Genomic DNA, 24,290 nt, shown 5'->3' with positions numbered 1-24,290 from the left:
TTTGAATTTACATCCAACATCCCACCCGACCTTCCATTTCCAAGACAGATGGAAAATCGGATCGGCGACATCTTTGCGCAAGATTTTCTACATGCAGTCTACTGAGCATTTGTAAAAAATGACGGGAACTTTTTATAGTAGTAGACCACTCAATACCTTGAGGAAGGGGAAATGCATAAAAATGGAAACACATAAAAAATTTGAACCTACAAAAGTAATAACTGCCTCCTTTTTTTAACTTCTCTATAACGTTTTAGCTAGATTACTAAATATACCAAAACAATACCATAGTATTTTTTTACTTTATCCAAAACAATAAAAGCATTAAAAACAAGTGGTACCTTTTTGAATCGGATGAATTTCTTCCTCTTCAATCACAAGTCCAAGAAATCCACATTCTTCTAAAGCTGCGTTTACATCAGCCAGTAAATTCTTGCGTGTGTTACTATTACAATAATATGCTACCACGTCCAGCACAGGATGATCGCACCTATTACATGAAGCCCATAATTCTTTTGCCTTACCATGATCGTCCAGCAGAATTTCTGAAAAATACAACCCATCAGCTCTTTCGCCGATAAACTTTTGGTCCAGCACATACGCAACCATTTTTTCTAAATATACAGATCCTTACGTTTAAGTCAGACCGTGTGATCTATAATTGCTAATTTCTTAACCACTAGCTGCAGAACACAATAATGAACAACCGTGATATTGTTACTTAGGATAGGATACAAAAAGCGCGATACTGAAAGTGTCAAAATTAGTCTTCTTCTAGCCTGGTGCAGAGATCAAAAAAAATTTAGAAAAGTATTTTAATCTTGTCACCTGAGTCATCAAGTGGAGACACATAGTTGTTCTTAAGATTAGATTTCATGCGAGCAAGTCCTTTCCTTTCAACCTTTTCTTTTGATTGAATTTCTTCTTTTAATTTGAGCGTTTCAATTTCCTTTTCTATTTCTTCACCATTAGAAGTTTTACCCACAATTTCCTGAATTTTGTTTCCAGTAAGTGCTTCCACAAAATCCGAGCTTTGTCCCGATACCTTAACCTTTCTGCTTACTTTGGATTGACATTTCAATCTAACACATTCCTATAAAATAACTAGATTTTAGAAACGTGACCCTAAGGCCATTAGCATACTAGGCATAGCTGCTAGGTTAGGATGGTCTGTGAGCAAAACTATCTTTTAATTAAACGCAATGGCAAGTTTATCTGTGCGCCTTACCTGTAAACAGGCGCCGTGTGTTCAACTGTGACACATTTGTTTGCATGAAACTTTTCCAGCCAATTTTTTATTGCTTTTATTGCTTAAAAATATATTATTTTTTTGTGTTTATGGCCAAATATAGGTCAGTCAGATAACTAACTGAGTCTTTATAATTTGGTTGTAGCGATTTAAGCGATATGAGCATATTCTCAGGGCTATGATGGTGCTTTGGAGAAATTAAGAAAGACAGGATAGAAAAAAATGCGTTCAGCGTAAATAAAAATACACATATATAGAAATATATACAAAACAGTAATAAAAATATGGTAAAAACGTATTAACTAAAGAACCTCACTTACGTCAAAATGTTTCATTGTTTCTTCATATATATATTGAGAACCATGGAGTTCTAGACACAAATGTGGTGAATCCATCGGTCGTTGGTTTACAGCATTTATCAATACATTGGCACCATGATCAGTGATATGACTATGCCACATGAGCAGTTTTTCCAACTTTGTGTTGTGGATAATAACTTCAGAGATAGCATCACAATTTACATCATCAACAACATTAAATGCAATATGAACATCAGTAAGCGTTTTGTGAGTCTGAAACAAGAATCTATGCAATTGAATTTATCATAAAAACATGATAAAATCTTGTCAAACAAAATTAATCCCAATAAAAATCATCACAAATGAAATCATCCAAAATGACATCATCGCAAATGACATCATCGCAAATAAAATCGTCCCAAATGGAATCATGAAAATATGAAATCATCGCAAATGAAATCATCGGAACTGAAATCATCGCAACTGAAATCATCGTATATATAATTGTTCCAGAATTTGATCATTTCATTCTCATTTTGGATAACAAAAATGAGAATGGAATGATCAAAATGCAATGATCACAAAACTAAACAGATATTATGAATAAACTTTACCTTTAAGGACTGAAAAAATACATCAAATGTTACATTTCCAACATCTGTACTGCGAAACTTTATGCATTTTAAGTGTGCATTGGATAGATACTCTTGTAGAGCAGATCTTGTTTCTCGAGAATCAATAGCTTCATTTTGTCCAAAATCTAAACTCTGTAACCACTTGTACTTGCAAAGTGCTTTTAGTAAATACACAAGACCTATAAAATAAAATAAACATGCCGTTACAACTTTTACCACGAATGTCATCGAGGTATTTTTTAACCAACAAAAACTATTTTGGGGGATGTCCGACTTTGTGATAACTCCTGGCTAGACAAAGTTTGGTCTATTTTCCTGAATTTAGGGTGTAAAAAAACTGACCGAGGGAAGACAAAGTTTTGACTACCTTAAGGGTTGCAATTTTGTTTGAAGAAATTTAAGCGAGTTTTTTCTTCAATTTTTTTTCTTTACTTCTCTCAGAAACATTCGATCTATCCCATCTATCCCATCCATCCCATCCATCCCATCCATCCCATCTATCCACCTATCCACCTATCCACCTATCCACCTATCCACCTATCCACCTATCCACCTATCCATCTATCTATCTATCTATCTATCTATCTATCTATCTATCTAGATAGATCTACTTATCCCATTTTAATATTAAAAATTCAAATCAGTTTACAGTTTCTTTACCATCGCAGTTAAAGTGCTGGTTCAACATACATAAAGAAATAATTGCTGATTTTTAACTATAACGTTTCCAGAGAGACGTTAAATGTCAAATTAACAACCAATAATCAAGTACCTTTACTGGTCATACGTGTACTTCTTAAATCTATTAAAGTTATGCCAGGGTAGAACGACAAAGCATGAGTAATAGCATAGATGTCTTGTGGAATAATTCGACATCTACGCAAACATAGTTCATGTATTGATTTCCTATAAAATAGACATATTCCATATGTAATCCATATATATTATGAGATGCGCTTTTATAACACTATCAATAACCAAAACTCGATATCTAAACACGCGGACTTGTGGCCCACTAATTCGAGTCATGTCAAAGTAACACAAACTAAAGCTTTTTAGGTTTTTACACAGATTTATCAATGGAGCTTTGTGTCAGAGAAAAACATTCTTTAGGCCTAAAAAAAATTAATAATACTTGTTCTTGATACTTTCATCGATAAGGTCGAGGATACGTTTCACAGGAGAAACATGTAACTGCAAGCAAGCAATTTTGTAGATAATTTTAAATGTTTCATTCAAAACAGACGTTGTCACCATTCCACCAAATGCATATTCGCCAAATATAGAAATCAGTTTCGAAATGAATAATCTACATAGAAATTTAATTATCTGAGTAAAACAGATCCATATACATTGTATAACGATACATTACGCTGTCAATTATACATTATGCTATCAATTATACATGATGCTATCAATTATACATGATGCTGTCAATTATACATGATGCTGTCAATCATACATGATGCTGTCAATTATACATGATGCTGTCAATCATACATGATGCTACCAATTATACATGATGCTACCAATTATACATGATGCTACCAATTATACATGATGCTGTCAATTATACATGATGCTATCAATTGTACATGATGCTGTCAATTATACACGATGCTGTCAATTATACACGATGCTGTCAATTATACATGATGCTGTCAATTATACATGATGCTGTCAATTATACATGATGCTGTCAATTATACATGATGCTGTCAATTATACATGATGCTGTCAATTATACATGATGCTGTCAATTATGCTGTTTGTAGATCAGTATGAAGAGTCTTGAAACTCCTTTATAATAAAAAAAGCATTCAATAAAATAAATTCAGTTGAACAACTTATTTTGGAAATGTGTACAGTCTCCCACAAAACAAAGAAGGAAATACGAGATTGTTGCTGCTAATTTAGAAAGTGAAAAAACAGTGATCTTTTTATGGTGTCATCTATCACATGTCTACAGACATTTACTTGTTTGCTTAGCGATAACATATGTTTGTAAATCACGAGATTTTAGACTTAAGTTCACACTGGGTACCTAAAATTATATCGCTATTTAGCATTTAGTGTAAACCTAACTTTGACAAAGAATTGTATTATCAAGTAAAGTAGGGCATGTTTTACCTGTGTTTTGATAAAACCCTTTGTTTTATGGCACAGTTTTGGTCTTTTTACTCCTTTTCCATCTTATTGTTGCTTTTTCCTTAAATAGTACTCACCATGTAAATCCCCAAAGTGCAAAAGGCATCAAAAGTCGTGAAAAATAAATTAAATCTACAAAAATGACAAAAGTAAGAAAATATTATTTAAGAAACAGGCAGGAGTTTTTTAGGAATTACCTTTCATCTTTCGGTCTAAACCAAAGTCTCATGTGAGTGTCAGTACTAATCAATAAAAAATTTTTGCTTGTCTCTGTGTCTTTATAATACTAGAAAAAAAGAAATGGATTAGGGCTGGTATTTTATCAAATGACATGCATGTTATGGCAGAGAAAGGGTTACTTACCAATTCTATGAAAATTTTTGAAAAAATTTCTTTCATTGTTATTGTAAAAATACACACATCAATTTTGCAGTTTAATATTTGGAAAATAGATATTATTTAGATTACTAGTCGATAAAGCCCGTGGAAAAATCCACATGTGCAGAATAAAAACGAAAAAGAAGCGTCATTTAAATTTTAATGTCAGTAGCCCATCCACAAAAAAAATAATTTAGAAGCTTGTTTTCACGTTGCCTCTATTGTGTAGAGCTTAAAGCGCTGATCAAGAAAATGCATATGATCATGTGCTTTTGATGAGCGGTTAATGAGATAAAAGGGTTTAAAAATTTTGCTGACGTCAGCAATAACCCGTCAAAACTTCCAATTTTTCTTTTAGTAATTTGTATACCTATTGCCTTCATCGTATAGATCTTGGAACTCTGATCAAGAAAATGTAGAAGACCATGTACTTTTGACAAACGGTTTCGAAAATATTGAGGTTCAAAAGTTTTTTGATGACGTCATCAACCCGGTCATACCAGAACGGATTTGTGGAAATGAATTTGGGAAACTTACCCAAATTGGTCCCAGGTGGTCCCTAGTTAGCCACGCGGTGAAAAATCATTGACGTCACCACCTTGTTTCCAAGTTATTTGACCTCAAAATTTTAAATGCACTGTAATGGCTTCATTAACCTAATATAAGATATTGACGTTAAAGTAGTGTTATTGACGTCGCGCCGTAACGAAAATTTAACGCGTTAATAAAGAACCAATAAGTTTCTTAAGTAAAATTGGAAACAAGGGCAACATTAGCCTCCTATTCCTTCAAAACAAGGGCAACATTAGCCTCCTATTCCTTCAAAACAGATAGCTCAGCACATCGCAGCTACAAAAAAAAAATTTTTCTTTTAAAAAACTGTCTGCTAAACTATAAATAAACCGCTGCATGTGAACTAGTGCAATTTACACGCACCAGCTGTCGGTTTTATTTTACATAATATTGTTCAACTGTGAATAAAATCAAATTAGTATAGTTTTATTAAGGCAGAGGTACACTTAAGCAATATCACAAAAATTTTGAAGCAGTTTTTACCTATTGTTATAGCATCATTGTATTTTTTGATTTAAGTGTAACTCTGCTTTAAAATCAATTCGCAGGTTGTATAATAATTTCAGCATGATTGCAGTATTATCTTTTAGGAAATGCGCCTAACAATTTTAAACAAACTTCACATCAATACATTTTTTTAAAAATTAAATTGCAAAATTGCTGTGTGTTTACGCCTTCAAGATATTTAGTTCCTAAGATTTCCATCCGATCTTTTGACATTAATGCTGACGATGTAATCAGCATAATATAATTTTTTTTTCAGTATGGAAATATACTTCTGATGTTTAGTAAAGTTTAGAAGTTTGATAATGATGATTCATGATCTTTTGTTTAATTGTAGGTTCCCAGATTTCAAACATTTAAATCTTATTACTTTTCTTGATAACATAAAATAATAATATCTTTCATCCCTTTATATCTAGGGTTAGTTCAACTTGGTTTTTATCTGGCATAAATTTTTCGGAGCGTACCATAGGTCGTTTCCACTACAAATAAAATTAACACTGATTTGATTCTTTTCGTTAATAAAGTATGTCTAATAACATCGAGGAGGACTTTTGTTATGGGTTTTCATTTGCAAATTAAAAGATAGCAAAATAAGGTAAGAAAATGACCTAGAATTTGGATCTGTGAATATCGCCATCTTGTACAATAAATAATATATAATCTTATTAATGATAAACTTAATGAGAAACTCATAAAAGCTGGTATGTGTTACTGAACGTTAAAATATCATATTTTTTATATTTAGCCCTGCATGTTAATTCTAGTTGAACATGGGTTCTTAGGAAATCATTGAATCGTTTCCATTAGGCATTAAAAAATAACTCCAATTAGCGCACATGCGTAACACGAATTAACTCCAGATAGAAACCAAGTTTTAAAACAGAAAAATTACATTTCACAGACAACTTTAAACATGAGATCATCTGTGCAAATATCCTCATGGTTTGTCACATTTTTAGGGTACAAATTATTGTCTATTTCAACCTGGATTTGTGGCAGCCCTTGAACTTATGATAAACTATGAATAATAATATAAAAACTGTACAGACAAAAATGGAATAATATCTTCAAATTTAAACATGGTGCATCTTTTGCTAGGTAACTTATTTGTGTTTGCGCATATATTACTGCTTACCCTGAAACTTTTTAGTGGAAATTGGAATGAAGCAGAAAAATCAAAAACGATGCCCAACAACCACTTTGGTATGCATTGTAACACACATTCTTCATTTGATTGCTTTGAAATAGTCACATTAATTTCTTCATCGTTTCTAAACTGAAATCTCCCAATAATATTCAAAGGCATCATATCTTTCTTTGGTTTGTGGCTATCTTCATGCTCTGTGTCTTCTTTCTGCTGCTAGACAATAAAATACAGCTAATTTGATTAACCAATATATAATGGTCAATATTGTAAATTGCTAATCATCTGCATAATGCGAGCAGGCAATACAGGTTTTTATTGGCTTAGAGCTCTTGATGACACTAAACGACAAAAAACATTTTATAGGATAGAAGCAACAACAATGCCAAGTTTTATTGAAGTACTGACATTAATTTACAATATTCTGTCTGAAAGGTTCTTTAACATAGCTAAGTTAACTAATATCTTAACATTGTCTATAAAAAACGGTGACCTGGATCGAAAATGCTAAACACAGGACAAGAAATTGGTTATTCGTCAACATAAAAATCATCCAAGTCCATGTCATTCTTGGCTCGCTAGTTGGAAGATTTACTTCAATATTCGCTGTAACTAAACTTTAGCTGCACATTTAATTTTACGCATTCTTTTTTTAAAAAGTGTCAAACATCTCAATGTTTTGTTTACATCGACTTATTCTATAAGCACAATTCTGCATAGAATGTTTCTGTTTTTAGACAAGACTGTTTCGAAATTTTATCTCGTGTGGTAACCAAAGTAACAAATTATATTATGACAAGAACACTACACTGAACTTGTTATTTATTATTTTCATCTTACTTAGACAGTTAACAATTACAATATTAACAGATTACCCCCATGCTGTTCTACTTTTTGCACCTTTAGAAAATTTGTATTATGCAGATTTTTATTCCGTCTGTATGTCGTTAATCTCTTGTTATCATTTTCAATAAAAAATTGTCTTACATTAGTTTTTAACAAATTTAACCATTCTTCACATTCTTTTTTGTTGTGTGCATATAAACGCATACTTTCAATCTTTCCACTTGATTTGCTGTAGTAACTAATATGTATGTATTGACACTTCTTTTGCATAACAGATAGGCAACTATTTAAATCCAATTGGTCGATACATGTAGCATTTTTATTGTTTTTAAACCAATATAAAAAATCTTCTCGCAATACAAAAAAATACTTGTGATACATCAGAATACCTTTCATCGATAGGAAACCACTTTTACTACAATTTACTAATGCTTCAGAGACAGATACTAATAAATCATATGGAATCTTTGTTAGACATGGGTTCTTCAGAAATCCATCAAACGTTATGTTGTACGTTGATATGGGAATTTTATAACTTGCACATGCAACAGTTACACACAGAGAGCTATAATTGTTATCATTCAGTTTTATCTGTTCTTGCTTCGCATCATGACAACATTCAACAACTCTTTGAAATAATTCCCTGATATTTAAATCTGTTTTACACGACGTTTCCAGACTAAAAAAGAACAAGAAAAGTGCATTTTACACTTTCCCAATTTTCATACAACAACACCTCTGCTGCTGAACAAACACTCAAATATAAAACAGGTTATCACAGAACTAACCAGCAGTGGACCAGCAATTGACCAAATGCATAACATATGTCATTGTATAAAAAAAATAAAAATGAATGAAGATTTAATTTTAATTAGGATAAATTAAGTTGATTTTAGTCAGTAGTGCACCTTCTGTTGTTGTGTTTGGGGTTCACAAGTAAAGACATCCCCCACAAGTTCTATCAGATAGCAGCTCTCTCATTGATCTAACTTTGCAAAGTGCAGATTAGTCTGTGATTGCACATGGATTCTCACACAGATTAATTTACATGTGCAAGTAAATTCTCCTGACTGGTCTGTTGAATGTTGACTATATTAGATAAAGCTACTGGAATCTTGACACAATGCCAAACAATGACCTTGATTGCGCCTTACCACAAGTACGTTGATCAACTCTGCTAGCCCAACAAATCATAATTTAGCTTATGCTGTCAGGCAAAATAGAATTATGTACTTGTTGGTAAAAGAGAACTGGTACAAGCTTTACAATATGCCAGAAATTTAATCTATTTAAAGTACTGGAGTGGGTGAAATTTGATGTTATTTGCTTTTAAAATAATTGCTTTTGTTCTCTGCCCACTATAGCATTAAAATCAAGTCAGATGCATCAGAATAAAAGAACAAGGCAGCAGAAGATTCTATATTGCTCAAATAAAATTTATATTTGCTTGCAATTTGACATTTTAGTGCTGGTTGAATGAATCATCAAGATAGTATATCATAAATATAAACATGAAGATGATCATCAAGATTCATAACAAATGTCTATAAAAGTATTAAAACCGGATATTATTTTTAATTATTGATGTAGGATAATTTTTTTGCACATTGTTGGGTTTTATATCCTTAACTGTTCGTCAAAAACACAACTGTTGACTTGTTAAAATTTCTAAAACAGGCTATAATTTTTTCATGCACTTCAGTCTATTATAATATGACCAGTTTGTGTGTGTGTCTATGACTTTTTAAACTTGATTATATTAGTCAAGCTTACACAATCAGTTAACAATTTTTTGGTACATTGACAGCCCATTGACGACGTTATCATAAAATGATTTTCTAAGTATTTTCTACCCTACTGTAATCAAATGCATTCTTCCATATGCTTTTAAACTAGTCTATTATATTGTTTTGACGTCAATAAAAAATAGGATTGATATCACTGTTTTTAAGCAAGTGATCGAAGGCCTTGAATTTTATATAGAACTTTAAGGCTAACTAATGGCTGCGTAACCAGAAACCACCTTAAACTAAATTTATGCTGATTTTCTAAGCTGGGCTAACCCATCCGTTTTGAAACCAACAGATTGATGTCATCATCTTTAAACTTTAATATCTTCTTAATCATGTACACAAATGTACATGATCTTATATACTGTGTTTTAAGTTCTTTACGAATGATAGACTAAGGTAAGAAATTTATGACAAAAAAATTGTAGATAGACTATTTGCCTCCATAATTTCCAAATCCTATTTAACTACTTTGGTATAAAGTCATGCAAAGTTAAAATTTGCCATATTGTACAACTGGATAATCATAATAATAATAATTTCATAAAGCTTAGACATTCTTTAAAAAACGGATGAAGGCACAAGCAAAAGAAAACCTATAACACTAGTTAAATCTGGGTAAAAGATAAGAGTAGTTGCTTGGGACTTGCCGTAGTTGTAGATGTAAATTTTGTAATACTGATTCCGAAATGTGACATACCAGTCAAAGGACATGTTCAAGGCAAACAGATGCTTTTTGTGAATATTAGGCAAAAATGCATTCCACCTTCAATTGTAAAGCCCTCTTGAATAAAACATTTGTCCTCAAAAGCAAATAAAAATAAGGGAAGAAACTTACAAAAAAAGAGCTTCTCTTGTATCTTTTGGGTTTTTCTTAACTTCCCAGCATTCCAGCTATATTTGCAACAATTGCATATGGTACATCTTCTTTATGGTACTTTTTAATTTGAGAAATAAATGTATCAATCATATCAAAAGAACTTTGTTTACCAACATCGTAAACTATTATAATCATGTCTGCTGAACAACAATTTGAAGTCCAAGACTCTTCGTTTCCAGGAGTGTCCCAAATTTGTAACTTGTATTTTGAACCTTCGTGATCCATAGTCTCTGTTCTGAAATCACAGCTTAAGACTAATGAGCCAATTGCAAGTGTATCACTGCTAAATTTTGTCACATTTTTTTTTAAATAAGACCAACCTCATAAGGGTGAAAAAGTGATACAAACATTTATAATATATAGATAGATAGATATTATGTGCAAGTATTTACAATATGTGAGTACAGTTCTGGACAAGTATAAATAAATAGGAAGTGTACCATTTACTATGCTAGATAACAAATAAGTGTTTTGTAAAAAAATTGTTAAGTGTATTCTATTGAAAAATTGTAAAATTTAAAAAATGTTATATTGTTTTAGCACTGTTTATTTTGTTTGTGCTGCAAAAAACAATATTTGTTCTTGGACTAAAACATACAATTTTTACAACGATTAAAATTTAAAACTATTCACTGCTGGAATATTTATAACATGGTGTTATTTATAATTCTATAAATTCCTTAAAAAAATATCTATAATACACAATTAGAAGTGAGCATATTTACAAGCTTATAAAATATGTGCAACTAAAATGATATATGTACAAAATTTTAAATACACACCTAAGAAATAAATACAAAGAATGTGGACATAAATCTTTTAAAAAAATAATTAATCAAAATAAATACTGACTTAGCATAAAAGAGTTCTTTAAGTGTGGACCATTTTAGGCCACACATATATAGTTTTACCCACATAAAAAATAAAGTTAATTAAAAAGAATCTAAAGTCAAGTTTGTTAGATGTCTGAGATGTGATAATTAAAAATCAAATATTCTATTTATAGAATCCTAATTCTGAAATTTTATTGTTTAGGTGTTTTTTTAAAGGAAAGAAATCATAGAAGAAAACACTTAAAATAGTTAGGTTCAGTCCTTAAAATCTAATTCAATATCCTCAATAAGTTTACCTTTACCCATGAACTTTAGAATGTGGACTTAAATGTTTTATAAAAAATAATTGAGCAAAATAAATACTGCTTTAGCATAAAACAGTTAATAAATTGTAGACCATTTTGACCACTCATTTTTGAACCACACCTTTCTCCCTTGATCAACAAATTAAAATATAGTTAAATAAAAAATATAGTTAAATAAAGTTAAATAAAAAAAAATAAAAAAAATCAAAAAGATTCTGGAGTCAAGTTGAAGAACTTAAATACGATGATTAAAAATTAAAAATTGTATTTAAAGAATCCTAATTCTAAAATATTATTAAGTGTTTTTTAAAAGAAAAGAAATCATAGAAGAAAACACTTAAAATAGTTAGGTTCAGACCTTAAATTCTAATTCAATCTCTTCAATCAATTTACCTTTACCCAAGAACTTCAGAACACGTTGCAAGTTTTTCCAAGTTCGCAGTTCTTTTCTCGTCCTCATGTACCACTTTACCAGCACGTCACTAGTGTACGCCGTCACATTTCCCTCATTAGCAACTGAAATGGCCAGTATGTCATCAAAGTCCAACAAGAAATGAGACAAATACCTTGCTTCGAAACCAATTTGAGTTGATATCATTGAAAATATCTGTCGTCTGTTGGCATCAAAGTCACCAAGATCAGTACAGTGTTCCACTAAATCAAATTCAAATACATAAAACACAACGAAACTATTTTCCCTTTACAGCTAACCCTTTAGATCTAACACTAGTGAATACAATTACAAATAATTGAAAATTATAAGCTAGACAGACAGAATTACAAATAACCAACATTAACCAGTGTACTTATTAAAAACTGTCTTTACCGCTAGGTTTATTTAGGGAAAATAACAAGTGCAATGCAACGATAAATCAAACAATCTTTTTCTTTACTTTTACACAAATTCAGATTATATACATTTACAAATTATTGAAAATAACAAGCACTACAAGGATGAAATACAAATAAGAAATGTCATTCTTCTTTCAGTACAGTGCTTACAGCAGCTGTCAATTATCATCAACCAGAACTGTCACTTTCGACTTATGCATCGCCAAGATATTCATCATCATCATAATAATCGCTGCACATTTTCAACATACAAGAAAAGTACTACCCAGTTAAAGGTCGACGCAAATCGATCGAAATTTTCATCTGACTTGAGATTTTCCCATGTCGGATGAAATGTCGGATCAGTTTGCGTATGTACAAAAAAACAAGTCGGATGAGGTCGGATGAAAGTTTGTTCCATAACATCCAACAAAAAAATAAACAAAAGTGATGTCGGATAGGTTTGGTGTACCATTTCATCCGACTTTTGGAGTCTTTTTCTTTACAAAATTAAATAATTGGCGTTTCGAAAAAATTGATTGATTTTCGAACGCGTGAAAATTCGAATTTATTCATAATAACACTGTTTTGTTTTATTATATTGAATATTATATTTCGTTTTATTTTAATGAAGAAATTAAGAAATCTGGTAGTGATGGTGAAATTGAGATTGACCATCAGGGTGAACTTTTTGAACTACATGGAAAGAGTAAAGAACAAGTGAAAAAAGCAAAATGCCAGAAAAAAAGAAATCAAATCAAACTTCTTGTTTTTCCTCTGCATTGTTTTTTTTTTGTCATCAGAATCTGCAAGCTCGTTTAATACAATTACCGTTGCGAGCAAAGTTCTGTCCTCCATCGTGAAAATTCAAATTACTAAACTCACGTGTCGGATGAAAGATGTGTCACAAACAAGAAATTCGATTTCATCCGATATTTGAATTTTCATCCAACATCCCACCCGACCTTCCATTTCCAAGACAGATGGAAAATCGGATCGGCGACATCTTTGCGCAAGATTTTCTACATGCAGTCTACTGAGCATTTGTAAAAAATGACGGGAACTTTTTATAGTAGTAGACCACTCAATACCTTGAGGAAGGGGAAATGCATAAAAATGGAAACACATGAAAAATTTGAACCTACAAAAGTAATAACTGCCTCCTTTTATTAACTTCTCTATAACGTTTTAGCTAGATTACTAAATATACCAAAACAATACCATAGTATTTTTTTACATTATCCAAAACAATAAAAGCATTAAAAACAAGTGGTACCTTTTTGAATCGGATGAATTTCTTCCTCTTCAATCACAAGTCCAAGAAATCCACATTCTTCTAAAGCTGTGTTTACATCAGCCAGTATATTCTTGCGTGTGTTATTATTACAATAATATGCTACCACGTCCAGCACAGGATGATCGCACCTATTACATGAAGCCCATAATTCTTTTGCCTTACCATGATCGTCCAGCAGAATTTCTGAAAAATACAACCCATCAGCTCTTTCGCCGATAAACTTTTGGTCCAGCACATACGCAACCATTTTTTCTAAATATACAGATCCTTACGTTTAAGTCAGACCGTGTGATCTATAATTGCTAATTTCTTAACCACTAGCTGCAGAACACAATAATGAACAACCGTGATATTGTTACTTAGGATAGGATACAAAAAGCGCGATACTGAAAGTGTCAAAATTAGTCTTCTTCTAGCCTGGTGCAGAGATCAAAAAAATTTTAGAAAAGTATTTTAATCTTGTCACCTGAGTCATCAAGTGGAGACACATAGTTGTTCTTAAGATTAGATTTCATGCGAGCAAGTCCTTTCCTTTCAACCTTTTCTTTTGATTGAATTTCTTCTTTTAATTTGAGCTTTTCAATTTCCTTTTCTATTTCTTCACCATTAGAAGTTTTACCCACAATTTCCTTAATTTTGTTTCCAGTAAGTGTTTCCACAAAATCCGAGCTTTGTCCCAATACCTTAACCTTTCTGCTTACTTTGGATTGACATTTCAATCTAACACATTCCTATAAAATAACTAGATTTTAGAAACGTGACCCTGAGGCCATTAGCATACTAGACATAGCTGCTAGGTTAGGTTGGTCTGTGAGCAAAACACAAAAAGTAAAAGACCCAAATTTATTTGGTTATCTTTTAATGCAACGCAATGGGAAGTTTATCCGTGCGCCTTACCTGTAAACACGCGCCGTGAGTTCAACTGTGACACATTTGTTTGCATGAATCTTTTCCAGGCAATTTTTTATTGCTTTTATTGCTTAAAAATATATTATTTTTTTGTGTTTATGGCCAAATATAGGTCAGTCAGATAACTAACTGAGTCTTTATAATTAGGTTGTAGCGATTTAAGCGATATGAGCATATTCTCATGACTATGATGGGACTTTGGAAAAATTAAGAAAGACAGGATAGAAAAAAATGCGTTCAGCGTAAATAAAAATACACATATATAGAAATATATACAAAACAGTAATAAAAATATGGTAAAAACGTATTAACTAAAGAACCTCACTTACGTCAAAATGTTTCATTGTTTCTTTATGTATATATTGAGAACCATGGAGTTCTAGACACAAATGTGGTGAATCCATCGGTCGTTGGTTTACAGCATTTATCAATACATTGGCACCATGATCAGTGATATGACTATGCCACATGAGCAGTTTTTCCAATTTTGTGTTGTGGATAATAACTTCAGAGATAGCATCACAATTTACATCATCAACAACATTAAATGCAATATCAACATCAGTAAGCGTTTTGTGAGTCTGAAACAAGAATCTATGCAATTGAATTTATCATAAAAACATGATAAAATCATGTCAAACAAAATTAATTCCAATAGAAGTCATCACAAATGACATCATCCAAAATGACATCATCGCAAATGACATCATCGCAAATAAAATCGTCCCAAATGGAATCATGAAAATATGAAATCATCGCAAATGAAATCATCGCAACTGAAATCATCATATATATAATTATTCCAGAATTTGATCATTTCATTCTCATTTTGGATAACAAAAATGAGAATGGAATGATCAAAATGCAATGATCACAAAACTAAACAGATATTATGAATAAACTTTACCTTTAAGGACTGAAAAAATACATCAAATGTTACATTTCCAACATCTGTATTCATAAACTTTATGCATTTTAAGTGTGCATTGGATAAATACTCTTGTAGAGCAGATCTTGTTTCACGAGAATCAATAGCTTCATTTTGTCCAAAATCTAAACTCTGTAACCACTTGTACTTGCAAAGTGCTTTTAGTAAATACACAAGACCTATAAAATAAAATAAACATGCCATTACAACTTTTACCACGAATCTCATCGAGGTATTTTTTAACCAACAAAAACTATTTTGAGGGATGTCCGACTTTGTGATAACTCCTGGCTAGACAAAGTTTGATCTATTTTCCTGAATTTAGGGTGTAAAAAAACTGACTGAGGGAAGACAAAGTTTTGACTACCTTAAGGGTTGCAATTTTGTTTGAAGAAATTTAAGCGAGTTTTTTCTTCAATTTTTTTTCAGAAACATTAGATCTATCCCATCCATCCCATCCATCCCATCCATCCCACCCATCCCACCCATCCCACCCATCCCACCCATCCCACCCATCCCACCTATCCCACCCATCCCACCTATCCACCTATCCATCTATCTATCTATCTAGATAGATCTACCTATCCCATTTTAATACTAAAAATTCAAATCAGTTTACAGTGTCTTTACCATCGCAGTTAAAGTGCTGGTTCAACATACATAAAGAAATAATTGCTGATTTTTAACTATAACGTTTCCAGAGAGACGTTAAATGTCAAATTAACAACCAATAATCAAGTACCTTTACTGGTCATACGTGTACTTCTTAAATCTATTAAAGTTATGCCAGGGTAGAACGACAAAGCATGAGTAATAGCATAGATGTCTTGTGAAATAATTCGACATCTACGCAAACATAGTTCATGTATTGATTTCCTATAAATTAGACATATTCCATATGTAATCCATATATATATATTGAGATGCGCTTTTATAACACTATCCATAACCAAAACTCGATATCTAAACACGCAGACTTGTGGCCCACTAATTCGAGTCATGTCAAAGTAACACAAACTAAAGCTTTTTAGGTTTTTACACAGATTTATCAATGGAGCTTTGTGTCAGAGAAAAACATTATTTAGGCCTAAAAAAAAATTAATAATACTTGTTCTTGATACTTTCATCGATAAGGTCGAGGATACGTTTCACAGGAGAAACATGTAACTGCAAGCAAGCAATTTTGTAGATAATTTTAAATGTTTCATTCAAAACAGACGTTGTCACCATTCCACCAAATGCATATTCGCCAAATATAGAAATCAGTTTCGAAATGAATAATCTACATAGAAATTTAATTATCTGAGTAAAACAGATCCATATACATTGTATAGCTGTCAATTATACATTATGCTATCAATTATACATGATGCTATCAATTATACATGATGCTATCAATTATACATGATGCTGTCAATTATACATGATGCTGTCAATTATACATGATGCTGTCAATTATACATGATGCTGTCAATTATACATGATGCTGTCAATTATACATTATGCTGTCAATTATACATGATGCTGTCAATTATACATGATGCTGTCAATTATACATGATGCTGTCAATTATACATGATGCTGTCAATTATACATGATGCTGTCAATTATACATGATGCTGTCAATTATACATGATGCTGTCAATTATACATGATGCTGTCAATTATACATTATGCTGTCAATTATACATGATGCTGTCAATTATACATGATGCTGTCAATTATACATGATGCTGTCAATTATACATGATGCTGTCAATTATACATGATGCTGTCAATTATACATGATGCTGTCAATTATACATGATGCTGTCAATTATACATGATGCTGTCAATTATGCTGTTTGTAGATCAGTATGAAGAGTCTTGAAACTCCTTTATAATAAAAAAAGCATTCAATAAAATAAATTCAGTTGAACAACTTATTTTGGAAATGTGTACAGTCTCCCACAAAACAAAGAAGGAAATACGAGATTGTTGCTGCTAATTTAGAAAGTGAAAAAACAGTGATCTTTTTATGGTGTCATCTATCACATGTCTACAGACATTACTTGTTTGCTTAGCGATAACATATGTTTGTAAATCACGAAATTTTAGCACACTGGGTACCTAAAATTATATCGCTATTTAGCATTTAGTGTAAACCTAACTTTGACAAAGAATTGTATTATCAAGTAAAGTAGGGCATGTTCTACCTGTGTTTTGATAAAACCCTTTGTTTTATGGCACAGTTTTGGTCTTTTTACTCCTTTTCCATCTTATTGTTGCTTTTTCCTTAAATAGTACTCACCATGTAAATCCCCAAAGTGCAAAGGCATCAAAAGTCGTGAAAAATAAATTAAATCTACAAAAATGACAAAAGTAAGAAAATATTATTTAAGAAACAGGCAGGAGTTTTTTAGGAATTACCTTTCATCTTTCGGTCTAAACCAAAGTCTCATGTGAGTGTCAGTACTAATCAATAAAAAATTTTTGCTTGTCTCTGTGTCTTTATAATACTAGAGAAAAATAAATGGATTAGGGCTGGTATTTTATCAAATGACATGCATGTTATGGCAGAGAAAGGGTTACTTACCAATTCTATGAAAATTTTTGAAAAAATTTCTTTTATTGTTATTGTAAAAATACACACATTAATTTTGCAGTTTAATATTTGGAAAATAGATATTATTTAGATTACTAGTCGATAAAGCCCGTGGAAAAATCCACATGTGCAGATTAAAAACGAAAAAGAAGCGTCATTTAAATTTTAACGTCAGTAGCCCATCCACAAAAAAAATAATTTAGAAGCTTGTTTTCACGATGCCTCTATTGAGTAGAGCTTAAAGCGCTGATCAAGAAAATGCATATGATCATGTGCTTTTGATGAGCGGTTAATGAGATAAAAGGGTTTAAAAATTTTGCTGACGTCAGCAATAACCCGTCAAAACTCCCAATTTTTCTTTTAGTAATTTGTATACCTATTGCCTTCATCGTATAGATCTTGGAACTCTGATCAAGAAAATGTAGAGGACCATGTACTTTTAACAAACGGTTTCGAAAATATCGAGGTTCAAAAGTTTTTTGATGACGTCATCAACCCGGTCATACCAGAACGGATTTGTGGAAATGAATTTGGGAAACTTACCCAAATTGGTCCCAGGTGGTCCCTAGTTAGCCACGCGGTGAAAAATCATTGACGTAACCACCTTGTTTCCAAGTTATTTGACCTCAAAATTTTAAATGCACTGTAATGGCTTCATTAACCTAATATTAGATATTGACGTTAAAGTAGTGTTATTGACGTCGCGCCGTAACGTCAGAAAATTTAACGCGTTAATAAAGAACCAATAAGTTTCTTAAGTAAAATTGGAAACAAGGGCAACATTAGCCTCCTATTCCTTCAAAACAGATAGCTCAGCACATCGCAGCTACAAAAAAAAAAATTTCTTTTAAAAAACTGTCTGCTAAACTATAAATAAACCACTGCATGTGAACTAGTGCAATTTACACGCACCAGCTGTCGGTTTTATTTTACATAATATTGTTCAACTGTGAATAAAATCAAATTAGTATAGTTTTATTAAGGCAGAGGTACACTTAGGCAATATCACAAAAATTTTGAAGCAGTTTTTACCTATTGTTATAGCATCATTGTATTTTTTGATTTAAGTGTAACTCTGCTTTAAATCAATTCGCAGGTTGTATAATAATTTCAGCATGATTGCAGTATTATCTTTTAGGAAATGCGCCTAAAAATTTTAAACCAACTTCACATCAATACATTTTTTTAAAAATTAAATTGCAAAATTGCTGTGTGTTTACGCCTTCAAGATATTTAGTTCTAAAGATTTCCATCCGATCTTTTGACATTAATGCTGACGATGTAATCAGCATAATATAATTTTGTTTTTCAGTATGGAAATATACTTCTGATGCATAGTAAAGATTAGAAGTTTGATAATGATGATTAATGATCTTTTGTTTAAATATAGGTTCCCAGATTTCAAATATTTAAATCTTATTACTTGAAAACAAAAAAGACTAAGGAATAAGGAACTTACTATTCTTGATAACATAAAATAATAATATCTTTTATCACTTTATAACTGGGGTTAACTCAACTTGGCTTTTATCTGGCATAAATTTTTCGGAGCGTACCATAGGTCGTTTCCATTACAAATAAAATTAACGCTGATTTAATTCTTTTCGTTAATGAAGTATGTCTAATAACATCGAGGAGGACTTTTGTTATGGATTTTTATTTGCAAATTAAAAGACAGCAATATAAGGAAAGAAAATGACCTAGAATTTGGGTTTTTAAGAAATCATTGAATCGTTTCCATTAGGCGTTAAAAATAACTCCAATTAGCGCACATGCGTAACACGAATTAACTCCAGATAGAAACCAAGCTTTAAAACAGAAAAATTACATTTCACAGACAACTTTAAACATGAGATCATCTGTGCAAATATCATCCTGGCTTGTCACATTTTTAGGGTACAAATGATTGTCTATTTTAACCTGGATTTGTGGCAGCCCTTGAATTTGCGATAAACTACGAATAATAATATAAAAACTGTACAGACAAAACTGGAATAATATCCTCAAATTTAAACATGGTGCATCTTTTGTTAGGTAACTTATCTGTGTTTGCGCATCCATTACAACTTACCCTGAAACTTTTTAGTGGAAATTGAAATGAAGCAGAAAAATCAAAAACGAGGCCCAACAACCACTTTGGTATGCATTGTAACACACATTCTTCATTTGATTGCTTTGAAATAGTCACATTAATTTCTTCATCATTTCTAAACTGAAATCTCCCGATAATATTCAAAGGCATCATATCTTTCTTTGGTTTGTGGCTATCTTCATGCTCTGTGTCTTCTTTCTGCTGCTAGACAATAAAATACAGCTAATTTGATTAACCAATATATAATGGTCAATATTGTAAATTGCTAATCATCTGCATAATGCGAGCAGGCAATACAGGTTTTTATTGGCTTAGAGCCAATAAAAACCTTGTGATTGGCTTAGAGCTCTTGATGACACTAAACGATAAAAAACATTTTATAGGATAGAAACAACAACAATGCCAAGTTTTATTGAAGTACTGACATTAATTTACAATATTCTGTCTGAAAGGTTCTTTAACATAGCTAAGTTAACTAATATCTTAACATTGTCTATAAAAAACGGTGACCTTGATCGAAAATGCTAAACACAGGACGAGAAATTGGTTATTCGTCAACATAAAAATCATCCAAGTCCATGTCATTCTTGGCTCGCTAGTTGGAAGACTTCAATATTCGCTGTAACTACACTTTAGCTGCACATTTAATTTTACGCATTCTTTTTTAAAAAAGTGTCAAACATCTCAATGTTTTGTTTACATCGACTTATTCTATAAGCACAATTCTGCATAGAATGTTTCTGTTTTTAGACACGACTGTTTCGAAATTTTATCTCGTGTGGTAACCAAAGTAGTAAATTATATTATGATCAGAACACTACACTGAACTTGTTATTTATTATTTTCATCTTACTTAGACAGTTAACAATTACAATATTAACAGATTACCCCCATGCTGTTCTACTTTTTGCACCTTTAGAAAATTTGTATTATGCAGATTTTTATTCTGTCTGTATGTCGTTAATCTCTTGTTATCATTTTCAATAAAAAATGTCCTTCATACCTTAGTTTTTAACAAATTTAACCATTCTTCACATTCTTTTTTGTTGTGTGCATATAAACGCATATTTTCAATCTTTCCACTTGATTTGCTGTAGTAACTAATATGTATGTATTGACACTTCTTTTGCATAACAGATATGCAACTATTTAAATCCAATTGGTCGATACATGTAGCATTTTTATTGTTTTTAAACCAATATAAAAAATCTTCTCGCAATACAAAAAAATACTTGTGATACATCAGAATACCTTTCATCGATAAGAAACCACTTTTACTACAATTTACTAATGCTTCAGAGACACCTACTAATAAATCATATGGAATCTTTGTTAGACATGGGTTCTTTAGAAATCCATCAAACGTTATGTTGTACGTTGATATGGGCATTTTATAACTTGCACATGCAACAGTTACACACAGAGAGCTATAATTGTTATCATTCAGCTTTATCTGTTCTATCTGTTCTTGCTTCGCATCATGACAACATTCAACAACTCTTTGAAATAATTCCCTGATATTTAAATCTGTTTTACACGACGTTTCCAGACTAAAAAAGAACAAGAAAAGTGCATTTTACACTTTCCCAATTTTCATACAACCACACCTCTGCTGCTGAACAAACACTTAAATATAAAACAGGTTATCACAGAACTAACCAGCAGTGGACCAGCAATTGACCAAATGCATAACATATGTCATTGTATAAAAAAAACAAAAATGAATGAAGATTTTAATTTTAATTAGGATAAATTAAGTTGATTTTAGTCAGTAGTGCACCTTCTGTTGTTGTGTTTGGGGTTCACAAGTAAAGACATCCCCCACAAGTTCCATCAGATAGCAGCTCTCTCATTGATCTAACTTTGCAAAGTGCAGATTAGTCTGTGATTGCACATGGATTCTCACACAGATTAATTTACATGTGCAAGTAAATTCTCCTGACTGGTCTGTTGAATGTTGACTATATTAGATAAAGCTACTGGAATCTTGACACAATGCCAAACAATGACCTTGATTGCGCCTCACCACAAGTACGTTGATCAACTCTGCTAGCCCAACAAATCATAATTTAGCTTATGCTGTCAGGCAAAATAGAATTATGTACTTGTTGGTAAAAGAGAACTGGTACAAGCTTTACAATATGCCAGAAATTTAATCTATTTAAAGTACTGGAGTGGGTGAAATTTGATGTTATTTGCTTTTAAAATAATTTTTTTATTCTCTGCCCACTATAGCATTAAAATCAAGTCAGATGCATCAGAATAAAAGAACAAGGCAGCAGAAGATTCTATATTGCTCAAATAAAATTTATATCTGCTTGCAATTTGACATTTTAGTGCTGGTTGAATGAATCATCAAGATAGTATATCATAAATATAAACATGAAGATGATCATCAAGATTCATAACAAATGTATATAAAAGTATTAAAACCGGATATTATTTTTAATTATTGATGTAGGATAAATTTTTTTGCACATTGTTGGGTTTTATATCCTTAACTGTTCGTCAAAAACACAACTGTTGACTCGTTAAAATTTCTAAAACAAGCTATAATTTTTTCATGCACTTCAGTCTATTATAATATGACCAGTTTGTGTGTGTGTCTATGACTTTTTAAAGTTGATTATAGTAGTTAAGCTTACACAATCAGTTAACAATTTTTTAATACATTGACAGCCCATTGACGTCGTTATCATAAAATGATTTTCTAAGTATTTTCTACCCTACTGTAATCAAATGCATTCTTACATATGCTTTTAAACTAGTCTATTATATTGTTTTGACGTCAATAAAAAATAGGATTGATGTCACTGTTTTTAAGTAAGTGATCGAAGGCCTTGAATTTTATATAGAACTTTAAGGCTAAATAATGGCTGCGTAACCAGAAACCACCTTAAACTAAATTTATGCTGATTTTCTAAGCTGGGCTAACCCATCCGTTTTGAAACCAACAGATTGATGTCATCATCTTTAAACTTTAATATCTTCTTAATCATGTACACAAATGTACATGATCTTATATACTGTGTTTTAAGTTCTTTACGAATGATAGACTAAGGTAAGAAATTTATGACAAAAAAATTGTAGATAGACTATTTGCCTCCATAATTTCCAAATCCTATTTAACTACTTTGGTATAAAGTCATGCAAAGTTAAAATTTGCCATATTGTACAACTGGATAATCATAATAATAATAATTTCATAAAGCTTAGACATTTTTTAAAAAACGGATGAAGGCACCAGCAAAAGAAAACCTATAACACTAGTTAAATCTGGGTAAAAGATAAGAGTAGTTGCTTGGCACTTGCCGTAGTTGTAGATGTAAATTTTGTAATACTGATTCCGAAGTGTGACATACCAGTCAAAGGACATGTTCAAGGCAAACAGATGCTTTTTGTGAATATTAGGCAAAAATGCATTCCACCTTCAATTGTAAACCCCTCTTGAATAAAACATTTGTCCTCAAAAGCAAATAAAAATAAGGGAAGAAACTTACAAAAAAAGAGCTTCTCTTGTATCTTTGGGATTTATCTTAACTTCCCAGCATTCCAAGTCAGCTTTATTTGCAACAATCGCATAGGGTACATCTTCTTTACCGTACTTTTTAATTTGAGAAATAAATGTATCAATCATATCAAAAGAACTTTGTTTACCAACATCGTAAACTATTATAATCATGTCTGCTGAACAACAATTTGAAGTCCAAGACTCTTCGTTTCCAGGAGTGTCCCAAATTTGTAACTTGTATTTTGAACCTTTGTGATCCATAGTATCTGTTCTGAAATCACAGCCTAAGACTGATGAGCCAACTGCAAGTGTATCACTGCAAAATTTTGTCACAATTGAACTTTTGCCAACTCCACTAGCACCAACGATAACCACCCTTAGAAGAATCATATCTTATCAAAGTAGAATAAATGTCCTTTTTATGCAGTCTCTTTATTATGACGCAATGGCATCTGGATTGTGCCTCTCTTTGGAGAAATTAAGTATTACCAAAGATCCTCTTCATGATCTTAGAAGTATATTTTACTACACTGAAAAACCATTAGTAAAAC

At 31.7% G+C, this 24,290-nt stretch overlaps 2 protein-coding genes across 4 annotated transcripts in view; both read right to left on the bottom strand.

Annotated features, from left to right (window-relative positions):
* The window catches only part of LOC130625546 (uncharacterized), a 7,081-nt gene extending 2,470 nt beyond the window's left edge, over positions 1-4,611 (bottom strand). The window contains exons 1-7 of the mRNA XM_057440655.1: positions 4,529-4,611; positions 3,319-3,492; positions 2,956-3,089; positions 2,163-2,362; positions 1,570-1,821; positions 829-1,093; positions 342-614 (exon numbers count right to left, since the gene is read on the bottom strand). Of these exons, the coding sequence (XP_057296638.1) occupies positions 342-614; positions 829-1,093; positions 1,570-1,821; positions 2,163-2,362; positions 2,956-3,089; positions 3,319-3,492; positions 4,529-4,560 (1,330 nt within the window). The 5' untranslated portion in view covers positions 4,561-4,611. The remainder of the gene's footprint in view (positions 1-341; positions 615-828; positions 1,094-1,569; positions 1,822-2,162; positions 2,363-2,955; positions 3,090-3,318; positions 3,493-4,528) is intronic.
* Positions 4,483-24,290, bottom strand: LOC130625544 (uncharacterized). 3 transcript variants are annotated; one of them, XM_057440653.1, is made up of 14 exons: positions 23,729-24,290; positions 21,232-21,778; positions 20,208-20,432; positions 17,962-18,050; positions 16,661-16,834; positions 16,295-16,428; positions 15,532-15,731; positions 14,954-15,205; positions 14,182-14,446; positions 13,695-13,967; positions 11,981-12,241; positions 6,925-7,149; positions 5,247-5,365; positions 4,483-4,617 (listed from the first exon to the last, which is right to left on the bottom strand). In XM_057440653.1, the coding sequence occupies exons 1-12, from the start codon at positions 24,127-24,129 to the stop codon at positions 7,124-7,126; spliced, it is 2,847 nt and encodes a 948-aa protein (XP_057296636.1). In that variant the 5' UTR covers positions 24,130-24,290; the 3' UTR covers positions 4,483-4,617; positions 5,247-5,365; positions 6,925-7,123. The 3 variants fall into 3 exon arrangements, with proteins under 3 accessions (XP_057296636.1, XP_057296635.1, XP_057296634.1); XM_057440652.1 differs by lacking the exons at positions 4,483-4,617; positions 5,247-5,365; positions 6,925-7,149 and adding an exon at positions 8,181-8,458 and having other exon boundaries at positions 10,408-12,241; positions 20,208-20,429; XM_057440651.1 differs by lacking the exons at positions 4,483-4,617; positions 5,247-5,365; positions 6,925-7,149 and adding an exon at positions 8,181-8,458 and having other exon boundaries at positions 10,408-12,241; positions 23,729-24,289.

Source organism: Hydractinia symbiolongicarpus, chromosome 14 (assembly GCF_029227915.1).
Source record: "Hydractinia symbiolongicarpus strain clone_291-10 chromosome 14, HSymV2.1, whole genome shotgun sequence".
NCBI classification, from domain to species: domain Eukaryota; kingdom Metazoa; phylum Cnidaria; class Hydrozoa; order Anthoathecata; family Hydractiniidae; genus Hydractinia; species Hydractinia symbiolongicarpus.
Note: the sequence above shows the minus strand (reverse complement) of the source record. Positions and strands in the feature narration are given on the sequence as shown.

Bases quoted from the DNA above. Each gene is read 5' to 3' on its own strand.
- LOC130625544 (XM_057440651.1), bottom strand. From the start codon at position 24,129: ATGATTCTTCTAAGGGTGGTTATCGTTGGTGCTAGTGGAGTTGGCAAA. The intron at 16,429-16,660 runs GTATTATTAATT...TCTAATTTATAG, and splicing joins GATGAAAGTATCAAGAACAA to GAAATCAATACATGAACTAT. The intron at 14,447-14,953 runs GTAAGTGAGGTT...GTTATTTTATAG, and splicing joins AAACAATGAAACATTTTGAC to GAATGTGTTAGATTGAAATG.